This window comes from Ochotona princeps, chromosome 24, assembly GCF_030435755.1.
Source record: "Ochotona princeps isolate mOchPri1 chromosome 24, mOchPri1.hap1, whole genome shotgun sequence".
NCBI lineage: Eukaryota > Metazoa > Chordata > Mammalia > Lagomorpha > Ochotonidae > Ochotona > Ochotona princeps.
In genome coordinates, this window is record NC_080855.1 from 3,147,618 (window position 1) to 3,168,617 (window position 21,000).

At 52.9% G+C, this 21,000-nt stretch overlaps 1 protein-coding gene across 6 annotated transcripts in view; it reads right to left on the reverse strand.

Moving 5' to 3' along the window:
• Nucleotides 1-21,000, reverse strand: part of TRRAP (transformation/transcription domain associated protein) — a 103,270-nt gene that overhangs the window by 30,620 nt on the left and 51,650 nt on the right. For 5 of the 6 annotated variants that reach the window (XM_058681146.1, XM_058681149.1, XM_058681147.1 and 2 more), the window contains exons 38-54: nt 20,322-20,588; nt 18,877-19,083; nt 18,155-18,313; nt 17,918-18,052; nt 16,798-16,908; nt 16,055-16,201; nt 13,011-13,224; nt 12,527-12,652; nt 9,047-9,193; nt 8,483-8,682; nt 7,891-8,012; nt 7,369-7,582; nt 5,741-5,920; nt 4,453-4,599; nt 1,159-1,278; nt 678-965; nt 415-552 (exon numbers count right to left, since the gene is read on the reverse strand). In XM_058681146.1, the coding sequence (XP_058537129.1) occupies nt 415-552; nt 678-965; nt 1,159-1,278; nt 4,453-4,599; nt 5,741-5,920; nt 7,369-7,582; nt 7,891-8,012; nt 8,483-8,682; nt 9,047-9,193; nt 12,527-12,652; nt 13,011-13,224; nt 16,055-16,201; nt 16,798-16,908; nt 17,918-18,052; nt 18,155-18,313; nt 18,877-19,083; nt 20,322-20,588 (2,922 nt within the window). The remainder of the gene's footprint in view (nt 1-414; nt 553-677; nt 966-1,158; nt 1,279-4,452; nt 4,600-5,740; nt 5,921-7,368; nt 7,583-7,890; nt 8,013-8,482; nt 8,683-9,046; nt 9,194-12,526; nt 12,653-13,010; nt 13,225-16,054; nt 16,202-16,797; nt 16,909-17,917; nt 18,053-18,154; nt 18,314-18,876; nt 19,084-20,321; nt 20,589-21,000) is intronic. The other variant, XM_058681145.1, reaches the window with a different exon arrangement.

The following is a 21,000-nucleotide window of genomic DNA, read 5'->3' on the forward strand; positions in this document are numbered from 1 at the left end:
CCATACTAACATCTAGGGCTACAGAATTTGGGATGATTTGCATGCTTCTCCCCTGGCAGTGAGGACTTGTAGCATGACCAGGGTATGTGCAGAGCTGGCCAGGTCAGCTCACTGTCATATATAACTTTCTCCAAAACTGAGACTTTAACCAAAGAGCCTTTATGTGCAGGATTTATTGCATATCTGGTTTTATTTATATGAAAGGGAGAGGCACACAGATTCAGATCTTTCTTCTGCTGGTCTACCCCACAAACACCCGCAACTGCCAGGGCTGGAACTCCATCTCGGGCCATCACCTAAGGGTAGGACTTGAACGCTTCAAGCTGTGAGCCCTGAGCCGAGGATACTCTGCTGAGAAAGTGACTCAGCAGCCATCAGAGCCCGCACCACCTGCCGCCCCGCCCACTGCAATACCTGCTCAAAAAAGCCATGCTGCTCATAAGCGATGGCCGTGGCCGTCTCCGAGTACTTGCAGCGCTTCTGCCACAGCCCAGCCCACATGTCCTCCTCCTGCAGCAGGGAGTAGAGCTCGGCAAGGGAATCCAGGATCTCCTGAAAAGCACACAGCATGGGCCTAAGCACATGTGACCCCAGAACCATAGCTGTCCAACAGGACAACGCCACGGTTCTGGGCTCCAAGTGCAATGCTCCCATCAAGGAAGATACAACCGACACACCTGCTGGGGCGGCGTGATGCTCTCCTGCTCATAGAACTCGGCCGTCTGCTTTGGCTTCATCTGCAGGCTCAGGCCCTTCTCGAAGGCCTGGTGCTCCAGCATGAGTGTGGACCGCAGCCACAGGTTGTGCGTCTTGCCCAGGTACTTGAGGACGCACGGCCTGATAGGGATTGGGGGCACGCACTGGGACATGGCCTCCACAAAGCAGTTCAGCGCACTGGGCTGACAGTCACGCTGCACCTGGTGGCTGCCGCTGCACAGGAACGGGCTGATCTCCCCTGCCAGAGCCTGCAACCAGACAACACGTGGGTTTAGGGGTCAGCTCAAACACTGCCAGGCACTGCCTCTCTCACAGCTCTCAGGGTTCACTGCTCTTTCACAGAGCGTAGATTCCTCCTTTGAAACTGCGGACTGCATGCTGCCAGGATCCTTCCCAAACACTCCACCGCGACTCCCGGAGCGGGGCTGAGAACACACTCACGTGCTGCTGTCTGTCAGAGAGGATTTTCCACAGTCTGGGGAACAGCTGGATCCAGGTCTTCTCAGCCAGCGTGGTGGAGATGTGACACAGCTGCACAAAGGCACTGAGCAGTGCCCCGGTCTGCGGACAAAGTCGGGCTGAGCACCCCACTCCTTTCGTCCCCTCCCGCTCTTGATAAGCACCCTCGTGTTCAAGCAGTCATACTTCTGAGTGAACACATCCCACAGTGCATATGGCACCAAACAGACGAGCCCCTTGGCCCCTCAGGGCCCCTAACACATGCTTGAGTTTTTTTTTTTTTTTTAAGATTTACTTATTTTTATTGCAAAGTCAGATATATATATATATATATATAGAGAGAGAGAGAGAGAGAGAGAGAGGGATATATATATATATAGAGAGAGAGGGATATATATATATATATATATAGAGAGAGAGAGAGGGGGGGATATATATATATATATAGAGAGAGAGGGGGATATATATATATATATATATATATATAGAGAGAGAGAGAGAGAGAGAGAGAGAGATCTTCTGTTGATTTACTCCCCAAGCGGCCACAATGGCCAGAGCTGAGCCAATCTGAAGCCAGGGGCCAGGAGCTTCTCCAGAGTGTCCCTCACGGGTGCAGGGTTCCAAGGCCTTGGGCTGTCCTCGACTGCTTTCCCAGGCCACAAGCAGGGAGCTGGATGGGAAGTGGGGCCTCCGGGACATGTACCAGTGCCCATTCGGAATCCCAGCGTGTTCAAGGCGGGGACTTTAGCTGCTAGGTTACTATGCCAGGTCCAGCACGGGCTTGAGACTTCAGGGCTCTCCTGACACTACTGATCTCATCATCAGAGAACACAAGAACTGACAACCCTGAAAGCCCAAGTAAGAGGGCCACGGACACGAGCAGGGCAGGGCCCTGCAGACGGGAGAGCCAAAGCAGATGTGAGCACAGGACCCAGAGGCATACGATCTGATGTGCCCAGCAGTATACATCCAGTACAGTCTGCAAATGGAGCTAGACAAGACAGGACAAAGTGACAGGAAAGGCCAGAACCAAGTGGAATGAGCTGGAACGGAACATCCAGGCAGATAGGAGACGCACACATGTGACTGTCCATAGGCGGCCCCTGCCAAGGTTTCTCAGTACAGCCAGACCTCCGTGCTGCCTGGGGCCGACCTGGCTCCAGGGCATCAGGCAACAGCTTGCATCCTGGCTGCCCAGTGCCTAGGATACGCATGTCACAATCATGTTCTCATTTCTTGCCCAGCAAACCCAAGAAGAGAAATCACTCTTGTGTTCCTGTTTCTCTCAAAATGCAGAAGCCAAAGACACAAACAGTTCAAACAGGGAAAGCACAGGAGATTCTAGTGTCTGGCATGAGGCTGGCCCCAAAGGGGGACAGTGACGGAGGGGGCCTGGCTCCTGCACATGGCTGTGATTCACCCTGCCTCTGGTTCAGAGGCCAAGACTTGTTGTTTAAGGCACAGAGACTGGCAAAGCATCAGTCTGCTCAGGCTGTCAGCGGGGACTCCACGGCTCTCCACTCGTGTCTGATTCACGCAGGTGCACAGAGATCAGAGCACACGGATGTGGGTGCTGTGGTCTCTCCATGCGTGAGCCTGGGACAGGCCGCAGAGACTAGGACACAGAGGCCACGCCCTGGGGAGGGGACTGTTCTTTCCAACACGCCTACCACTTCCCACGTGGAGGAGCCCAGGACTGACAACCACGGGGCAGAAGCCCTGATGCTTCGCAATCCCATCTCACCCTGGGAAAAGCATGATGTAACTCTGGCTCAGGAATGACAAAGCAGCGACCTCCACGCCGACCTCTCCAACCCCACATCCCTGCTGCCTGTCTCCACAGTACTCAACTTGTTTCCTAATCCACATCTTTATTACATTAGAAATATATATGTATCTGCTTATTTGATAAGGTAACAACTAGAGAGGCGTAGAGACATAAAGAGATCTCTCCTAGGTGGCTCACTTGTGAATGACCACAATGGCCAGGGCTGAACTGGGATGAAGGGGTCGGTCCAAGCTTTCCCAGGTGCATTAGCAGGGAGCTGGAGTGGAAGCAGAACAACCGGGACTCGCACCTACACCCATATGGAATGCTGACGGTGCAGGCAGTAACTTTACCCACTAGGCCACAGCAGAAACCCTAACTCTGACATTGACCGAATCATCGCTGCCTCTCTAAGACTCTGCAAACACGTGTCAGGATCTGAAGCCTGAACGGTTTCTCAACCTCTAAGCAGAAACAACAACACCCATAATGAATCACACTCTGGCAGCAGCGGCAGAGACCCCCAAGTTCCTATCTGTGTGGATATGGCAGTGGCCTAGACCCTGAGTTCCTATCTGTGTGGATACGGCAGTGTAGACCCTAAGTTCCTATCTGTGTAGATACGGCAGCAGTGTAGATCCTAAGTTCCTATTTGTGTGGATACGGCAGTGTAGACCCCGAGTTCCTATCTCTGTGAACGCGGCAGCAGTGTAGACCCCGAGTTCCTATCTCTGTGAACGCGGCAGCAGTGTAGACCCCGAGTTCCTATCTGTGTGGATGCGGCAGCAGTGTAGACCCCGAGTTCCTATCTGTGTGGATGCGGCAGCAGTGTAGACCCCGAGTTCCTATCTGTGTGGATGCGGTAGCAGTGTAGACCCCGAGTTCCTATCTGTGTGGATACGGCAGTGTAGACCCCGAGTTCCTATCTGTGTGGACACGGAAGCAGTGTAGACCCCGAGTTCCTATCTGTGTGGATACGGCAGCAGTGTAGACCCCGAGTTTCTATCTGTGTGGATGTGGCAGCAGTGTAGACCCTGAGTTCCTATCTGTGTGGATGTGGCAGCAGTGTAGACCCCGAGTTCCTATCCGTGTGGACGCGGCAGCAGTGTAGACCCCAAAACCAGACGGACTGGGAGAGTCTGCTCCCACACAGCACCTGACTGACCACATTTATTCAATCTCCTCTCCCTCACTGCACGTGACAAATCACGCAAGCATATCTCACTACGTTCTTGGTAAAGACCTCTACAAAGGACAGTAATGGGCAAATCGACCTGCTTCTCTTATTTCCCCACATAAGACACAGTAACTGTGTCAAATCTACATGGCACACATCCACTTCAGAGCTGAAGGGCTGGTTTGAGCAGACAGGAGAGGGCTGGAGGGCTAAACAAGGAGAGCTTCCCACTGCTGTGGGGTTCCCTGCTTTAACGGTCACAACGGGGTGGGGGGAGACTGGCGGGGACCCCCCCCCCCCCCCGACCATCCCTGCAGTCATGCGCACAGACCTTCACCTCCCGCAGGGTATCAAGAAACTTGTCGTGTCTGTTGGTCAACATATGCAGCTGGTTCCCAATGTCCTTTTCGGAAAGTTCTTTGGTTTTGGGCGTGCTGGTCTGATCTCCAGGAGCCAGTTCAATATCTATCTCTACATCCTATAAAACAAAAGCCAACGGGCCAAAGAATTCAAGAAAATACAAAAAACACGACTCCTATAGGTTTCTCGCAGCAAGTTTCCTGAAAATCTGTCAAGTGTTTACATAATCTTGGATTCTGAAATAAAAGTGGGACTAACCAGACCAGATGAAGCACTTTTTAAAAAAAATGATTATCAAGGCATTTGCACTCTGATTTCGTATTTGGGTTATGGGGAGCAAAGTAAAGAGCACCAACTTTGAACAGTGAAAACAATAAAGATGACGAGGAACTACACAGTCCCTCACTCCTCAAGCTGCCTTGCACACCAGGCTGAGGACACCATTGTGCCATGCTGAGAGCACGGCTGGGGGAGCCTCCTTTCCGCTGCAAGTGTCAGGAAGCCACGCCAACTGGGTCATCAAACACAGCCATCAACTGCTGTGTGTGCCCGTAAAAACATGCAAGACTCTCCTCAAAGCTGCCGCGCTGTGTGCACTCTACACATGAACATCTATGCATCAACGGTCCAGTCCTGAGTGACAGTGAAGAAAATTCTCATTTCTCACTGACACAAGCCAGTGTCCTGCCCACAGGAGAGGCCATAAACACCCTTACAGAGCGAGGAGCAATGGGGCACCCGCCTGCTGCCCCGGGTGACTGTGGCTGAGGCGCCTGCACAGCATAACTCTGCCAGGCCCTCCCTCACAGAGGACCAAAGCTGTTGAGATGAAGGCTTGGATCTCCGGAGAGCCAAGGGCTGCAGGCTGCTCTCCCAGGAGCTCAGCGGGCTGCCCTCTCCCAGGAGCTCAGCGGGCTGCCCTCCCCCAGGAGCTCAGCGGGCTGCCCTCCCCCAGGAGCTCAGCGGGCTGAGACCTCCCAGGTGCTCAGTAGGCTCTTGGGTAGCTAGGCCCCCTCCTGTCCAGAATGATGACAAAAGGACAACCTTTCTATCCCAAGCATCCCTGGGTCACTGGGAAGTGCTGTGCCCACATGGGCAGCACAGGGCCCTGGTGCGGGCTGAGACCTCACTGAGCTCGGGCCACATGCTCCCTCCCCCAGGCAGTGAGGGCCCTGACACCTGCCCCTGCCCTGAATACATCAAAGACTACAGATGGGCCGGCAGAGACAGGGGTCCTGCCTGCGGGGGCCAGGCCTCACCTCCTCTTTGGACTCGCTGTTCTCCCGTTCCCGAGGCTCCTGCTTGACATGCGTGACCATGGCGAACGCGGCTCGGTCATGACTGTCGGCCAGGTTGATGACGTTGGTGATGGCCGGGAGCATGGCCCCCTGGCAGCTGGTACCAATGGGCGTGCTTTTCTCACACACGGCCAGGAGGAGCTGCAGAGGCAGGGACAAAGATGAGCTTAAGGCAGACACCAGATGCCAGAGTGTGTGGACACAGTTACTACCTGTGTCCATACACACACAGGTGACAAGGGAGCCCACAGCTCCCACCTACAGCTCTCCCAGAGGTTGGGTGGCGTCTGGGCAATCCTTCTGACTACCCTTGGCTCAGGCTCCCAACTCAGCGGGCCCAGCTTCCCGTCCCCTCTGCTGCACTCCCTTCAGCTTCCTCCTGACAGCCCAGATCACAGCTGCACCCTCCCCACACTCCTCTCCAGTTCTCACCCACCATCTTCCTCACAGCTGGCTTCCCGACTCCCTCCCCACAGCCTCAGGGCCCAGGGCAGCTCCTCAGGAGGTGAGGTGTCCTGACTATACCTCCCTCTGTATCCAGGCCACTCCCCACCAGCACGTGCTGCTGGTCGGTCATTTTCTACCCGAGTGTTCCACAAGCCCTCTACTGGCACTGGTCTGGCACCAGCCATGCCTGCAATCCAAGGCACCAGGGGCTGAGGGCTCCGGAGGGCCAGCGCTCAGCTCCCCAGACCTGTGTCTGTCCTCTCAGAGCTGAAGGACAAGAGCAGGCAGGTGCTCACTGTGATGATGAGGCCAAGGAACGGGTGCGTGACACATGTTGACCCGAATGGCCTGTTCAAGTACATGCAGAGCCAAGGACGCCACACCTCAGATGGCAGTGGCAGCGCTTCAGCCCCTGCACCCGATGGGAAAATCAGATCAAGTTCCTGGCTCCTGGTTTCAGCCTGGCTGTGGCGGCCATTTGGGGAGTGAACCAGTGGATGGAAGATTGTCTCTTTCAAAAGAAACAAACAACAACAACAACAAAAACAACAAACCAGGAGTGTGGTTACCTGGTTTCTCTCAGGAGAACAGGTAAGAATTACTTGCTCAGAACGAAAACCTAAGCCTCTTGGGGCTTATGTTGATGAGGGAGTTGAAGAATGAAGTGTGGTAGAGGCCAAGAATTATCAGGCAAGAAGAATGCCTGTCTGTCCCGCTGAAATGTCACCCCCCAGACCTCCATCCCTGCCAAGGGCTGCACGTCCCAACACGTCGTGACAGTCGGGTTCACATGTAACAGTGTCATGGCACCCAATCCCTCAAGGCAAGGAATCGAGATGGTCCACCAGGCTGTGCTCCCCGATGCAAGACTCAGGAGAGTTGGCTGGGGTTTCCAGTGTATGTACATGAATTCAAACAGGTTTTGTTTGAAGAGAAATGAAGCTTGGCCTAAAAACTAAGAAGCGATTCCAGCTTCTGAGTAAGGGTTTAAATCAGCCAAAAAGCCTTGAGGCAACCAGCTGACCCTAGGTCTTTACTTCTCCCTAGAGAGACAAAGCGGGGTTACATTGGGAGATTCCTCAGCACGTACGAGCACCTCCTGGCCCCCCTCCAAACCTCTGGCTGACCCACGTCTGCCTTACCTCAATGCACTGCTTGATCCAAAAGTGGTTTCCCATGGCCTCCCAGTTCTGGGAGCAGGTCACATACAGCAGACGCTCATAGACCCGACGCTTCATCGAGTTGTCAAAAACCTCAAAGAACTTGGCCCGGATGAGAGGCTGGGCACATCGCAGCCCGGAAAGAAAAGCAGGCTCGAGCTTGGCAGTCAACTCGCTGCCTGACAGCGTCTCGTCCCTGAAACCCAGAGCCACAGCCAGAGGTGAGTGTGGGCAAGACAGCGGGCTCCCCAAGCCGCACACAAACCATCAGGAAATGGGTGGCACCAGCATCCTGTGTGTGGCACGTTAGCATGTGCAGGCTCAGGGAGCTCTGCAGTGATGGGCCCACCGACAACGCAGGACATGCATCCGTCAGCGTCTGAGGCATCAGCAGAGGACCACAGATACAGGCAGAGGTCATGGGTGAAGCCACGGTACACTGCTTGCCATAGTCTACGGTATGGCCCAAAACACACAGAAGCCTTGGCCAACTGCGGTAATTACCTGTACACATAATTAACAAGGTCTAAAAACTGGGCATTTAACTCCAGGTCTTCTGGAAAGCGTTTTTCTATGTAGGTCATCATTTTCACAAGCAAGATGGACTTCTCCCGGAGCGTTGGCGTCTACGTAAAATTGGATTTTGAAAAGAAAATGCCAGTTACTTCTATGCGAACAAAAGCATTTGTTCTGCTACTTAAGTACAGTAAGACAAGGTAATTTTTAAGCAAAAAAAAGATAAGATCAAAGATGGTTAAGGTTTATAATTGGATGCTGAAAATTAAGACATGCCAACAGAATTTTCCTAGAAACAGACTACAAAATTGTACCAGAAGTCTGCAAGCAGTCCACTAAGTTATGCCCCCTCTTGTTACTGTCACGTTGTGGCGTGTCCTCACCACCATAACAGCATTTTAACACAGGTAAAACCACATTAGTGACCACAGAATCCGTGGTTTCTATGTAAAACCTGTCAAGCACAATGAGAAAGATCCATGTGGAGAAAAGGCATCAGGAATGCCAGCACAGGACAGCAGGACTTCTTTCCAAGTTTCCAAATCAAGAGCAAGAGACTGGTGCCCAGCCCACCCTTCACCTGGTTGGCTGCCATCGGGGAGCTGCTCTTCACCCACTCTTCCACGATCTTCACCACGGCGCGGAGGATCTTGGCGTCAGGCGACTTCTCAATGAGCGACGTGAGGATGGCCTGGATGAAGTTCTTGCGCATTTCCATGCTCATCACGGCCAGGCGTGTCTTCACCAGCTCCAGGCTCAGCATCACCAGCTCACTCGTCCCTGCCCGTGTCGATAAGAGACCAAGGTCCCAAGGCGTCTTTAAACAGCACAGTGCCATACTGCACGTGTTGGCTTCTGCCCACTTTCCCCAACGCTCCCTCAGTAGCCACAGCAGCCTGGCACTTTCTTGCCACCACACTTGGCCCTAACACGTGCCTCCCAAAGGCCAATGAGGTCAGTCCAGGCCTCCCCAGGTCACATTCAGGATGCTTGGGTTCTGCAGTGTGTGCAACAGCCAGCACCTAGATTCCTGGAGCCCCGAGCTGGGCCTGCAGCCCCTGACTCAGTGCCTCAGTGCAGTGCAGCACACACAGCCAGTGCTCACGCCATGGCAGCTGAGGACCAAGGCCCGCACTGTGCTCACCTGAGGCTGCATCGGTGCTCCCCGCCGCCGTCTGTGGACTAAGATGCTCTCGTACCATCTTCTGCAGGGAGCGCATGAACACCGAGATCAGCCTGTCTATGTAGCTCGGGTTGTTGCTGCAGGCGGACTTGAGAATCATGAGAGTCCCTGCGGTGGGGAAAGGCCAATTCTCTCACAGAAGAGCAGCAACAGGTGACCAGCAGGAAGATGCAATCTAACACGCAACTCCCCAGTCCCCTTCTCTGCGCTCTCTTCCTGAGGCTTTAGCTAAGTTCTGAGAACAGTACGTAGAAAATCCCAGAAATAAGCAGCCCACAGTTTAGCCACATGCCATCCCAAGAGCATGATGAAATCCCATGCTGCCCACCTGACAGTGGCCCCTCCCTTGCCCCCGTCCAGTGCACCCACAGCCATCACAGCTACACTGATCGCTGCTAAGGTGATGTCACGGTGTCGCACTTCTCTATCCAAGTCACCTTCCTGATGGCCTCAAGGCACAGGAAGAACGTCGCTGGTAACTGGGCTATGCCAGTGAAATGCACAAGGCTCCCTTTAGAGGACAACCGCTTGGGGGCCAGCACTATGGGGCAGTGAGTGAAGTCCCCTCCTGCGACACTGGCATTCATGGCACTAGTTCAAGCCCTGGATGTAACTTATGATGCAGCTCCTTGGAAAAACAGCGGAGGACGGCCTGAAGGCTGGCGTCTCTGCACCAACATGGAAGACCTACATGAGATTCTAGGGTTCTGGCCTTACTCTGGCACAGCCCTGGCCATGGTGGTTTTTTTGGAGAGTGAACCAGAGACCCAAAGAAGTCCGTCTCTCTCCCTGCTTCTCTCTCTGTAGCTCTTCCAAATAAATAAATCTCAAGGGCCCAGAGCCGTGGCCTAGCGGCTAAAGTCCTCGCCTTGAACACACCGGGATCCCATATGGGCGCCGGTTCTAATCCCAGCAGCTCTACTTCCCATCCAGCTTCCTGCTTATGGCCTGAGAAAGCAGTCGAGGACGGCCCAAGGCCTTGGGACCCTGCACCTGTGTGGGAGACCCGGAGGAGGTTCCTGGTTCCTGGCTTCGGATTGGCGCAGTGCCGACCATTGCGGTCGCTTAGGGAGTGAATTATTGAACGGAAGATTTTCCTCTTTGTCTCTCCTCCTCTCTGTATATCTGACTTCGTAATAAAAATAAATAAATCTTTAAAAAAAAATAAATACATCTCAAAAAGAAAAAAAAGAGAATGTTTTTCAAAGAAAAAAAAGTCCTATACCGAGGCTGTATTTATGGTATTAAAGGCTCCTCTATTACACAAGTGTCAAAAAGAACCAAGAGTCCATGCTAGTTTTTCTGTCCCACTTTTCAAGGTGCAAAAATTATAGCAACAGTTCCTAGTCAAGATGGAAAAGGCACTGAACATGTAGTTGGCACCCAGGACTACTTACTGCAGTAGTCCATACAGGGATAAAGTACGGATAAACCCAAACGCCAACACCACACCTGCCTACTATAAGGCCTGGCACGCCCATTCCCGACATGTACCTCTGCCAACACGGCCACACCAAACAATGGCCTCACACTACCTTCAGTTTAAAACTCAGCTTTCTATACGCTATGGCGAACCGGCCTGAGTGAGGCTTTCTATCTGAGGACATAGTTGGAAGCAAGGGAAAGACCTGTTTTTCCTTATCGAGCCTATCTGAACATGACAAAAGTTCTGAGAGGGAGGGCACTGTGGCACAGCACACTAAGCCAACACTCGGGACCCCTCCATCTCCAGCAGAAGGCCTCGGTTCCATTCTTTCCTCTGTTTCTGATTCAGTTTCTTGCTGCTGTGAATCCTTGGAGGCAGCAGGTGATGGCTCAAGTGCTTGAGCTGCTGCTACCTACATGAGGGACCCGGATGGAGTTCAGGCTCCTAACTGCAGCCTGGAACAATCCTGTCTCTTGTGCGTATGTGTGAACCATCCAATAAAAACTCTTCCTTCCTTTCTCTCTGTCTTTAAATTTCCATTGGAAAGGCAGATTTACAGATAGGAGAGACAGAGAAAGCTCTTCCACCCACTGGTTCACTCCCCCAAATGACCGCAACAGATAGAACGGAGCCTATCTGAAGCCAGGAGCCAGAAGCTTCTGTAGGAATCCCATGTAGGTGCAGGATCCCAAGGCCTGTGGACCATACACCACTGTTTTCCCAGGTCAGAAGCAAAGAGCTGAATAGAAAGTGGAGCAGCCAGGACACAAACTGGTGCCTGTATGGGTTGTTGGTCCTGCAAGATGGAGGATTAGGCAGTTGAGTTATAGTACTGGCCTGATTAATATAAAAAAAAAAAATTTTAATTCCATGAGATCAATGAAAATGAACAAAGCTCAAGCTGGAACATGAACGGGCAGGCAGCATATTTCACAGCTGGCATTTTCAGTCATCCTGACCTTGACCTGCAGATGAAATTTAGTACCTGAGCCCATCAATTGCATCAGACAACAGAAGGACACCTGCCATCTACAGGTGCACCAGCCCAGGCACACCCAGTCAGGCCTGCATTGTGAGGCCTCATCCGAACCCACCACTCCACGTGCGGCCAGCCTGACTGTGAGGACGGCCACCAGCATGCTGCATCATGGTGCTCCCGGCTGCTGTGTTCCACTCCACCAAGCCAGCTGTGGCTCTAACACAGGGAGAAGAACCATGGCCAACTCCCCAGCCCCAGCTCACCCCACAGCTGCTCCTCCACAAAGGAGGGAGATGGGGCCAGCGGAGGTCAGCTCTTCAAAAACTGGGTCCTTTGAAGAACGAACAAGGAGGAAAGATAGAAGCAAGGATCTAGAGGACCCCACTTACAGTCACAGAAGCACTCCTTACCCCCCAGGCCTGCCTGGTTGCAGAAGAGAGCTCTGGGGCACAATGTTTGCAAACTCATCTGGCACCTGAATCTCAGAGCAGGCGGTCAGTTTGAAGTATACACCATCTACCTCAAACTAACTCACTAATTCCCCAAATTTGCAAGCATTTGCAAAATAAGGACTATTTTGCAAGTGTCTATACAAAGGTGACTTTTAGTTTTTACACAATGGATATTAAATAAAAGAAAAGTAATCTAAAGTCTGATCGCAGCCAAAGCTGACTATGGCGAGCTGGTGTCCAACGTGTCCAGCAGCCCCAGACACCTAGAAAATCAACTTCTGTTCCACCTGCACCAGCCAGTGTCACAGACACATGGGGACAAGCCCCCGTGAGCGGCCCATGGGCAGGAGTGACATCAGTGGTCCCACCCACCACAAGTGGACACCGAGTTGAGACAGCTCTCAATCAAAGCCTACAGCAGAAGCCAAGATGAGAGAACAGGATGGACTGGGGAGAAGCGTCCAGGAGATGAGGGCCTCGGGGCACTAACACCACACAGACCCTGACCAGCTCCTCTCAGCACCCTGAGCCCAAGCCTGTCCCAGACTTCTCCGTGGGAGCACAGCAGATGCCCGTCCACTCACCGAAGAGCTGCGAGGGGTTAGCACTGGCGGCCTTCTCGTAGCTGGTGAGTCCTTCATAGATGACCTTCCCAACAGCCGCATACAGACACTCGAGCTCTTCGTACTTGGACGCCACGCTGGAAGTACCTACAACACCAGTTGGGGACCCGGGTGCTGCAGGAAAGGCTCCTCACACTAGTGACTGAGCTCTGGTTTGTGCCAACTGACCCTAGAACAGGAGCACCGCTGGCCTGCCTCCCACAACCTTGCCCTCCCCCTGCATTCCAGCACCTCAAGCCCCGAAATGCCCAGGTGTTAGACACCTGCTATGAAACTGTAACCTCAGTTACCTCTAACATCTTAAGGGAAAAGCAATGCATTTCCAAAGCAAAAAAAAAAAAAAAAAAAAACCAAAGCAGTGACTGTAGCCCCAAGCAAAGTCCTAGGTCAAATGTGCTTTAAGGGAAAGATTGAGAGGGCGTGCAGGGGTGGGAGGGGCACGTACTCGGCTCTGTGGGGAAGATGCTCATGAGGCGTGAGAGGAGGCTGTGCACAGCTCGCAGCACCTTGGTGCTGCCGCACGCCATGCAGGCAGCAATCCCGCGCTGCAGGGGCTTAAAGCTGCTGAGGATGGCAGACGACTGCAATACTGTCAGCAGGAAGCTCAGCAGCTCCAGCCCCGTGCAAACGTTCCCGTAGTTCACCTGATTTGGCTGCTCCTGCAATGGGAGACACAGAACAGTCAGGGCAGCAAACGGCAGAAAACACAGACAGCTAGATAACAACAAGTCTTTGGAAGGTAACTATAAAGATGGGAAAAAAATGCATCATATGCATAAAACAGGTAGGAACCACACAGGATCTCCTAAGAATGCTTCCGTTACAAATTTGCTTTAAACATTTAAACATCAAAATCCCTTTTAAAAGGCTCATTAGGACCTGGCATGGTGGTCTAGTGGCTGAAGTCCTCATCTTGAACGCCCCGGGATCCCATATGGGCGCCAGTTCTAATCCTGGCAGCTCCACTTCCCATCCAGCTCCCTGCTTGTGGCCTGGGAAAGCAGTCGAGGACGGCCCAAAGCCTTGGTTCCCTGCACCCGCGTGGGAGATCTGGCAGAAGTTCCTGGATCCTGGCATTGGATCAGCACAGCACTGGCTGTTGCGCTCACTTGGGGAGTAAATCATCGGACGGAAGATCTTCCTCTCTGTCTCTCCTCCTCTCTGTATATCTGACCTTCCAATAAAAATAAAATAAATCTTTTTAAAAAATCTCAAAAAAAAGCTCATTAAAACTATAGATATTCAATAATATTATTTTAAAAGTCACTAAGATCTGCACTAAAAAGGAAGCTACTGTAACAAATTTCCTTTTAGTTTTAAGATTTATTTATTTATTGGAAAGGCAGATTTACATAGAGAAGGAGACAGAGAGAAAGATCTGACATCTGCTGGTTCACTCCATAATGGGCCACATCAGCTGGTGCCAAGTCAATCGAAAAGGAGCTGCGAGTATCTTCCAGTCTCCCACGCGGGTGCAGGGTCCCAAGGCTTTGGGCATCCTTGGCTGCTTTCCCAGGCCACAAGCAGGGAGCTGGTTGGGGAGTGGACCAGGTGTGAGTGCCCATACAGGATCCCAACATTTGTAAGGGGAGGATTTGCCAATTGAGTCACTGCAAACCAGCACCGTTTTAAAATCAAGTTTTCCTTTCATGTCAATTTGAGGACAGAGAGAAACAGAAAGAAAAGGTGAGCTCTCCTATTCACTGCCTTATTCCCCCTAAAATGCCCACAACAGACAGGACGAGGCCAGACAAAGCTGGGCACCTGGAACTCTATTAGGGTCTGCCATGTGGGTGGCAGGTGCCCAGAACTTGAGTCACTGCCTGAAGCCAGGAAGCTGGACCCAAGGGCCAAGCCAGGTAACCCAATATGGGATGCAGGTGTCCCAAGCGGCAACTTAACTGCTGGGCCAAACACCTAGCCCTTCCTGTTGATGTTCTGGTTTTAGTTAAAATACAACCTGATGTTTCAAATTGTGCATCAAGGTGTTAATCTAATAAACGATGGCAGTACCAGAAATCCAGAACACAGGGAGCAGGGCTGGCAGACTGTGTGCTGGGTTCCCCGGCTAAGGAATCAAGGCAGCATGGCCTGCCACTTCAAGACGGCATCAGACCTCTGATGGGCAGACTGGCCACACGGCTGCGCTTCCCACTGGCCTGCACTGCCAGGAGCCATTCCTGTCTGCCGCAGGGACAGTGTGCAGATACCTTAGTGCCTACCCACCTTGCTGGACTTGAGGCCATGCTGTAGCCGCAGGGCCGTGGACCACACTGGGCAACCACTCCCCAAACCCAGGAAGTGTGTTAGCCTCTGCAGGCTCCAGTAACAACCAATCATAAATGACAAATTCCATCACAAAACTAGAGAAATGGAACCTGTGACATAATGAAATGCATAGAGCAAGACAAAGTGGCTTTTGCTAGCACCAGAATGCAACCAGTGTAAAGTTTTTTTGTTTTTTAAGATCTATTTTATTTTTATTGAAAAGACAGATATACAGAGAGAAAGATCTTCCATCTATTGATTCGCTCCCCAAATGGCTGCAACAGCTGGGGCTGTGCTAATCTGAAGTCAGGAGCCTGGAGCCTCTTCCAGGTCTCCAACGCGAATGCAGGGTCCCATGGCTTTGGGCCGTCCTCAACTGCTTTCCCAGGCCACAATCAGGGAGGTGGATGGGAAGTGGGGCCGCCGGGATTAGAACCAGCACCCATGAGATCGGGAACACGTTCAAGGTGAGGACTTTTAGCCGCTAGGCTACTGTGCTGGACCCCTGAGCTTAAAGTTTAAATATAAATGATAAGACAGGACCTGCAGCACCAGCATCTCATATGGGCACTAGCTCATGTCCTGGCTGCTCCACTTCCTCCCCAGTTCTCTGTTTATGACCTGGAAAGGCAGTGGAGGATGACCCACGTGCTTGGGCCCCTGCATCTACTGGAGGGGATCTGGAGAGAAGCTCCTGGCTTCAGATCAGCTCAGGCCGTTAGGGCCATTTGGGGAGTAAATCAGCGGATGTTAGAACTCTGTCTTTTCTCTATAAAAATATGCTTTTATGTCTTCTGAATAAAAATAATAAATCAAACATTAAAAGAAAAAAGGAAAAGAAAATAGAAGACAGCTAAGTGATCAGCATGGGGGCCAGCCCTTCCCAGCATGACACAGTGATCCGCAACCAATTACACATTCAACTTTAAAACAGCCATGTGAAAAATTCAAGCTCACGTTACAGGTTGTTTCCAGAAATCAACTCAAGAGCTTGTCCCAACCGGCACGTCTGGGCAAACCTGCCCAGATGAAGAGGTGCTGCTGAGCGGAGGCCGGACACCATTCTCAGGGAGACCAGCAGCTCCCCGGCAGCAGGAGCGTGAAGAGGCCATGATGGGCAGCGTACGTGGAGACTTCAGGTCTCAGCACCAGGCCATAATTGACACGCACCCAGCCCGAGCCCAGGCCACAGTATCCACATGGTGGCCTGCCAGCACCTACCACAGTCATCAGCAGCTTGTCGAACCACTGCAGCTTAAGTTCAGACTTGGACCACATGTCTGGGCGCAAGGCGGTCTTGAGGAGGTTGACACATCGGCGAGACAGCACCTCCCCAGGGGACCCAGCCGTGTTGGTGTTGTCGTTGACCTGCAAATGCGTTCCCATTCACTGCGTACCAGCTTGGCCAAGGATGCCGTTTCCTGACCAGGCCCAGGCCCTTGCCTGCCCACCCGCGCTGTTCTGCCACTTGCCTGTCGCCCACGGGCCTCTCCCTCTCACTCTGTGCCCGAGGCATGCCCCTCGATGTGCCCACCGGCTGGATCTGGAGCAGATGTTCAGGACTTCTGAGCCCTCGACAGCATCACCCCACCAACAAGGTGCACTGCTCTGTTTCAATGTACTTGCTACCCAGCACTAATTTCCCACCCCAACAAGAGACTTGGGAAAATTCACTAAGTGTTTGAAACATTCAAATGCACTTCAGTAGTGGATTCTCAACAACTCCACAGAAACACACACTGAGAAGGAGGGCCTCCAATATAAAGATGAAATACGGGAGCCCTACCCCACCCCGACCGCCTTCATCAGCACCGACACGCTGCCGACTCACAGCCACCGACAGCAGAGCTGCCTCTCTCACAGTGTCGATGACACACACGGGCACACTTGTCAAACAGTGGGCTGTGGCAGACAAGGGGCAGAGCCGGCTCTCGGGCCCTGGCTCCAGACTCCCACGCTCGTACCTGACAGGCCACACGGATGAGGAAGTTCACCACGGTGTCTGTGTGCTGCTTGTCAATGGGCTTGGACAGAAGACAGTCAGCTCCCGGCAATGACTGGCTCCGCCCGAACACCTAGGGACAGGCACGGGCTCAGCAAGTCCCCACCACGGCAGCTGCTCGTTATCCCACCACTGGGTGCAAGGTGCCTCCCTGGGATGGACACTCCTCGGGCTGGGATGTTGGGGACAGGCCTGGCACGTGTGCAGATGAGCAACACACAAAGCAGCCACGAGGAAGCAAAGGCTCATGCAATGCGGAGAGGCCAGCACTAACCCTGAGGACAGCTTGACTGCACAGCAGCTGCCCTCAGGGAAGAGCAGCAGGAAAGGCGGGGGGGAGAGTGGACCAAGGAGCCAATGTATACACCCTGGGCGAGCACCCCAGGGTGCTTGCAAGCATGGGGATGAGGGAGAGCATTGTGAGAAGGTGCCAGGGACACAGTCTTCAGGGGAAGAAAAACAGTCCTTGTTCCAACTGCCAGTTTTGAAAACAATGATAGGAAGAGTCACAGATTCCAAGAACAGCAGAACGAAAACCTTTACCCACAAACTTAAGCTTTTGGAACTCCAAGTACTTTGTGGAAAACCTGAGAAAATGGGGTAAAAGCGGGTGGGTGCAGGGAAAGAGTGGGAGGAGAGAGATGTGGGCCCTGATGGTGGAGACAGGCCTGCGTGACTGGATGGTGGGGGTGCTGGCAACCAGACGAGCAGCGGGAGGGTAATGCCATGATTCTCAGAGCTTAGCGGGGACCCAGAGCCACAGGCGGTGGTGGCACACTGAGGGTGGGAGAAGCAGAGATCAAGGACAGAAAGCAGTAAGCAGGGCTAGCCAAGCCACGGAACTCGGGACTCCCAGGACCACAACCTCACCAGGGGTGTGAGCGTGACGCCCAGGCCCACCACAGGCCCTGATACCTTAAAAAAAAAACCACACAGGCAGCACTGCTGCCACAACTCACAGTGTGGTACTGCAGGAATCCCACTGCTGGGCGCAGCCCTGCTGCAGCTCGCCACTCAGCCCCCGCTCAGCACAGGTGCACTCAGGGCACGCACGGCGCCCACGGGACGGCCCAGGCTCTTACCGCGCTAATGGCGCCAGTAGCCGTCCGGAAGCGCTTCACTTCCTGTGCAGAGTCCACTGACAGGCCCCTTTTGATGGACGACGACACAGATGTGACGCCTTCTCCACTGGCACTGGGGTCCACATCTGAATCCGGCTTAACACACACACTGGACTTTAGTGACTCATCGCTGGGGAACGGATGAAGAATGCGACTGGGGACAGCAGGCAGGGTTCCCATGACCCGCCTCCTCCCTACCTGCTGGTCTTTGATCCTCTGGAGCTCCCACTTGATGACAACCTCTGACAGGTCCACGGCCAGCCTCCTCTGCTCGATGGTGACGCTGGGCGTGAAGCCAAGCCTCTGCATGGCGCTCACCATGTGCTGTACCAGGTGGTGGCGCACCGGGTAGTACACCTGTGGGCACACACCCGCACACAACCCACCTCAGCCCCGGCCCCCACACCACCTGAGCTCCTGCTCATGAGGTCTGATGCGTCACCCTCACAAGTTGCCAGACCAAGCCTTCTTCACACATGTCAGATACTACACCTGACATTGTAACAGTTTAAAACATACTGAGAAGCAAATTTCCAACATTGAAAGAGCTGCATGGGGAAGAATCAGCTTGATGCAATTTCTTCTCCACTATGCAAAATCTCCAAGAAACATTTAAACAGAAATAAACTGTACACAGTAGGTCATCGGGCTATGAAGAAGGGACTGCAGCATAACTCTTCAAGCAAAGTTACCAAAATCTGTAAGAGCTCACCATGTAGACTGTCTTCCTGACAGGCCACGCCCCTACCCTACAGCATCTCCACACACACACACACACACACACACACACACAACCCAAATGCTGGGCAGCAGACAGCTTTCCCAACAGGGGAAGGACCACCTGACCACTGAAGGAAAAGAAAGGCAAACATCCAAAGTCAATGCCGGAGGCCACTCAGCCAACGACCCTCCCTACACACCTTAAAGTGCTGCACTATCAAGTGTAGGATGTGAACGAGCTGCGGAACCGTGTGCCCCTCTTCCACGATGATCTTCCGGGTCCAGTGGGTCAGCATCTGGTGTCCGTCCTCCATCCGGGCAGGCACTGCAGGTGTCAAAATGGCCATCGCCTGTCTGACAATGGCGCGTGCTTCCATGGCATGGGCCTTGAGCAGACTGTGGAACACCTACAGGAAAAGAAATTCTGATGGAGGAGGAAAAGAGTGGCTCTAGAAATGAGACAAAGCCACCACCTGAAACCAAGACATGTCTGTTTTTCTGTGAAACAGTTTTTAATAAGGTCTTCAGGATTCTCTTAATAGAAAACAACTTCACTGCCTTCTCTCTCCTGGCTTACACCAACAGACATGCTGACTCTCACACCTGCTACGTGCCCATGTCACATGTGGCCCCAGCCCTCAGCAGGACTCTCATGTTAAACCTAAGCATCAGGAAATGAGAACGGCCCGAGGACCCCCTCCCTCTGGCTGCAGTGAGGAAATGGAGTCAAAGAGGCTAGGGTCAAGGACCAACAGCAACTACAATGTCTGGGTCGGAAGCAAAGGCCTAACATAGGGTCACAAGGGCAATAAACATGAGCTGACCGAAGGTCGAGGGGACAGGAAGCCAGTGTCTGGGCCATGGGGAAAGCAGTCCTCATCAGTGGGCCTGGAGATGCAGAGTGACGACTGGGTTTATCTGAGGTCTGGAATTCAGCACCCTCCTAGCTCTCAAGAGGAAGTGGCAGGAAGTAGCTGCCAAGGCACCGCTTCACTGATTCAAAGGCCGCAAGTGCATCCTGGTGCCACGCATTATTGCACCACTGCATTCTACCTTTCTATACCTCACATTTCCAGAAACTTCTTGAAGATCCTATGCTGGGCTTCTGAGTCTAACATGGATATTAACTTGCTCAGGACCACAGGACACTCAAGTGGAGGAAACAAGACTCAACCCAGTTCTGCCTGATGTCAAAGCCACCGCCAAAGGGCAGCTCAGGAAGAAGTCCCAGAAGGAGTAGTGGGCTGGGATCTGGACAGAAACAATCAAGTCAGAACCAGAAGCCAGAATCCCAGCCAGATGAGTGGGAGACAGGAGAACAAAGCCAGGCTAAAAGGCAGCAGAGGGCAGGGCACGGGAAACAAGGGAGGACCGAGGCATTGGGAGGCTGGTAGAACACACCCATGACCATGTGAGTGACAGTGGGTGGCAGCAACCCTCCCCTCCCAGCTGGAACTCCACCCACACTCAACAGCACCTCCTCCCCTTCGTCCAGCTCTGTTAACACCACTTGGCCTGCGAGTCTGACCATCCTACGCATGACCACACGGCAGCAGTGCTTTCAGGTCTCACAGGACAGCAGGTAGAGGCGAACATTTCCAATGGCCACAGGATGGGAGGCTGTGGGGGGAGCCTTGCCAGGTACCTGAAGGACGATTTTCTTATGTATTGCAAACTTGGCAATGATGTGTGCCAGCAGCAAGTGTCCGCTGTACTTGCAGGCAGGATCCACGCAGGCCTTGGAGAGCAGGCAGGGCCATGCGAAGGTCATGAGGCGACGCAGCTTGCTGTTGCGGTTCTTGTTGTTGTCGTGGATGTGGTGCGGGGCGTGCTCCACCAACAGCGTGGCGTACTGCAGCAGGTAGATCCTCAGCGAGTCCAGCATGTCCGCCTGCTTCTCTGGGTCGAGGACCTGCCGGCAGAGAAGGAGGGAACTCACTTCCAGTTCTGAACTACCTTCCCCGCCAAGGCTCACCCACGTTCAGATGCTACACACACCCACAGTCCACTTCCCACTTTCCCCTTCCACACACAGACGTGTTGATCCCACATATGGCTAAGGGAGTGAGACACTCAATATCAGCATTACTTCTTTTACATACATGGACCATAGTCACTCACTCATTTCAGTGTGTTGTTTTTTTTTTAAGATTTTATTTTATCTTTATTGGAAAGCCAGATTTTTACAAAGTGAAGGACACAGAGAGAAAGATCTTCCATCCACTGGCTCACTCCCCAAGTCACCGCAATGCAGGGATACGAGATACGAACTGGCACCCACATGGGATCCCGGGCATGCAAGACGAGGACTTTAGCAACTAGGC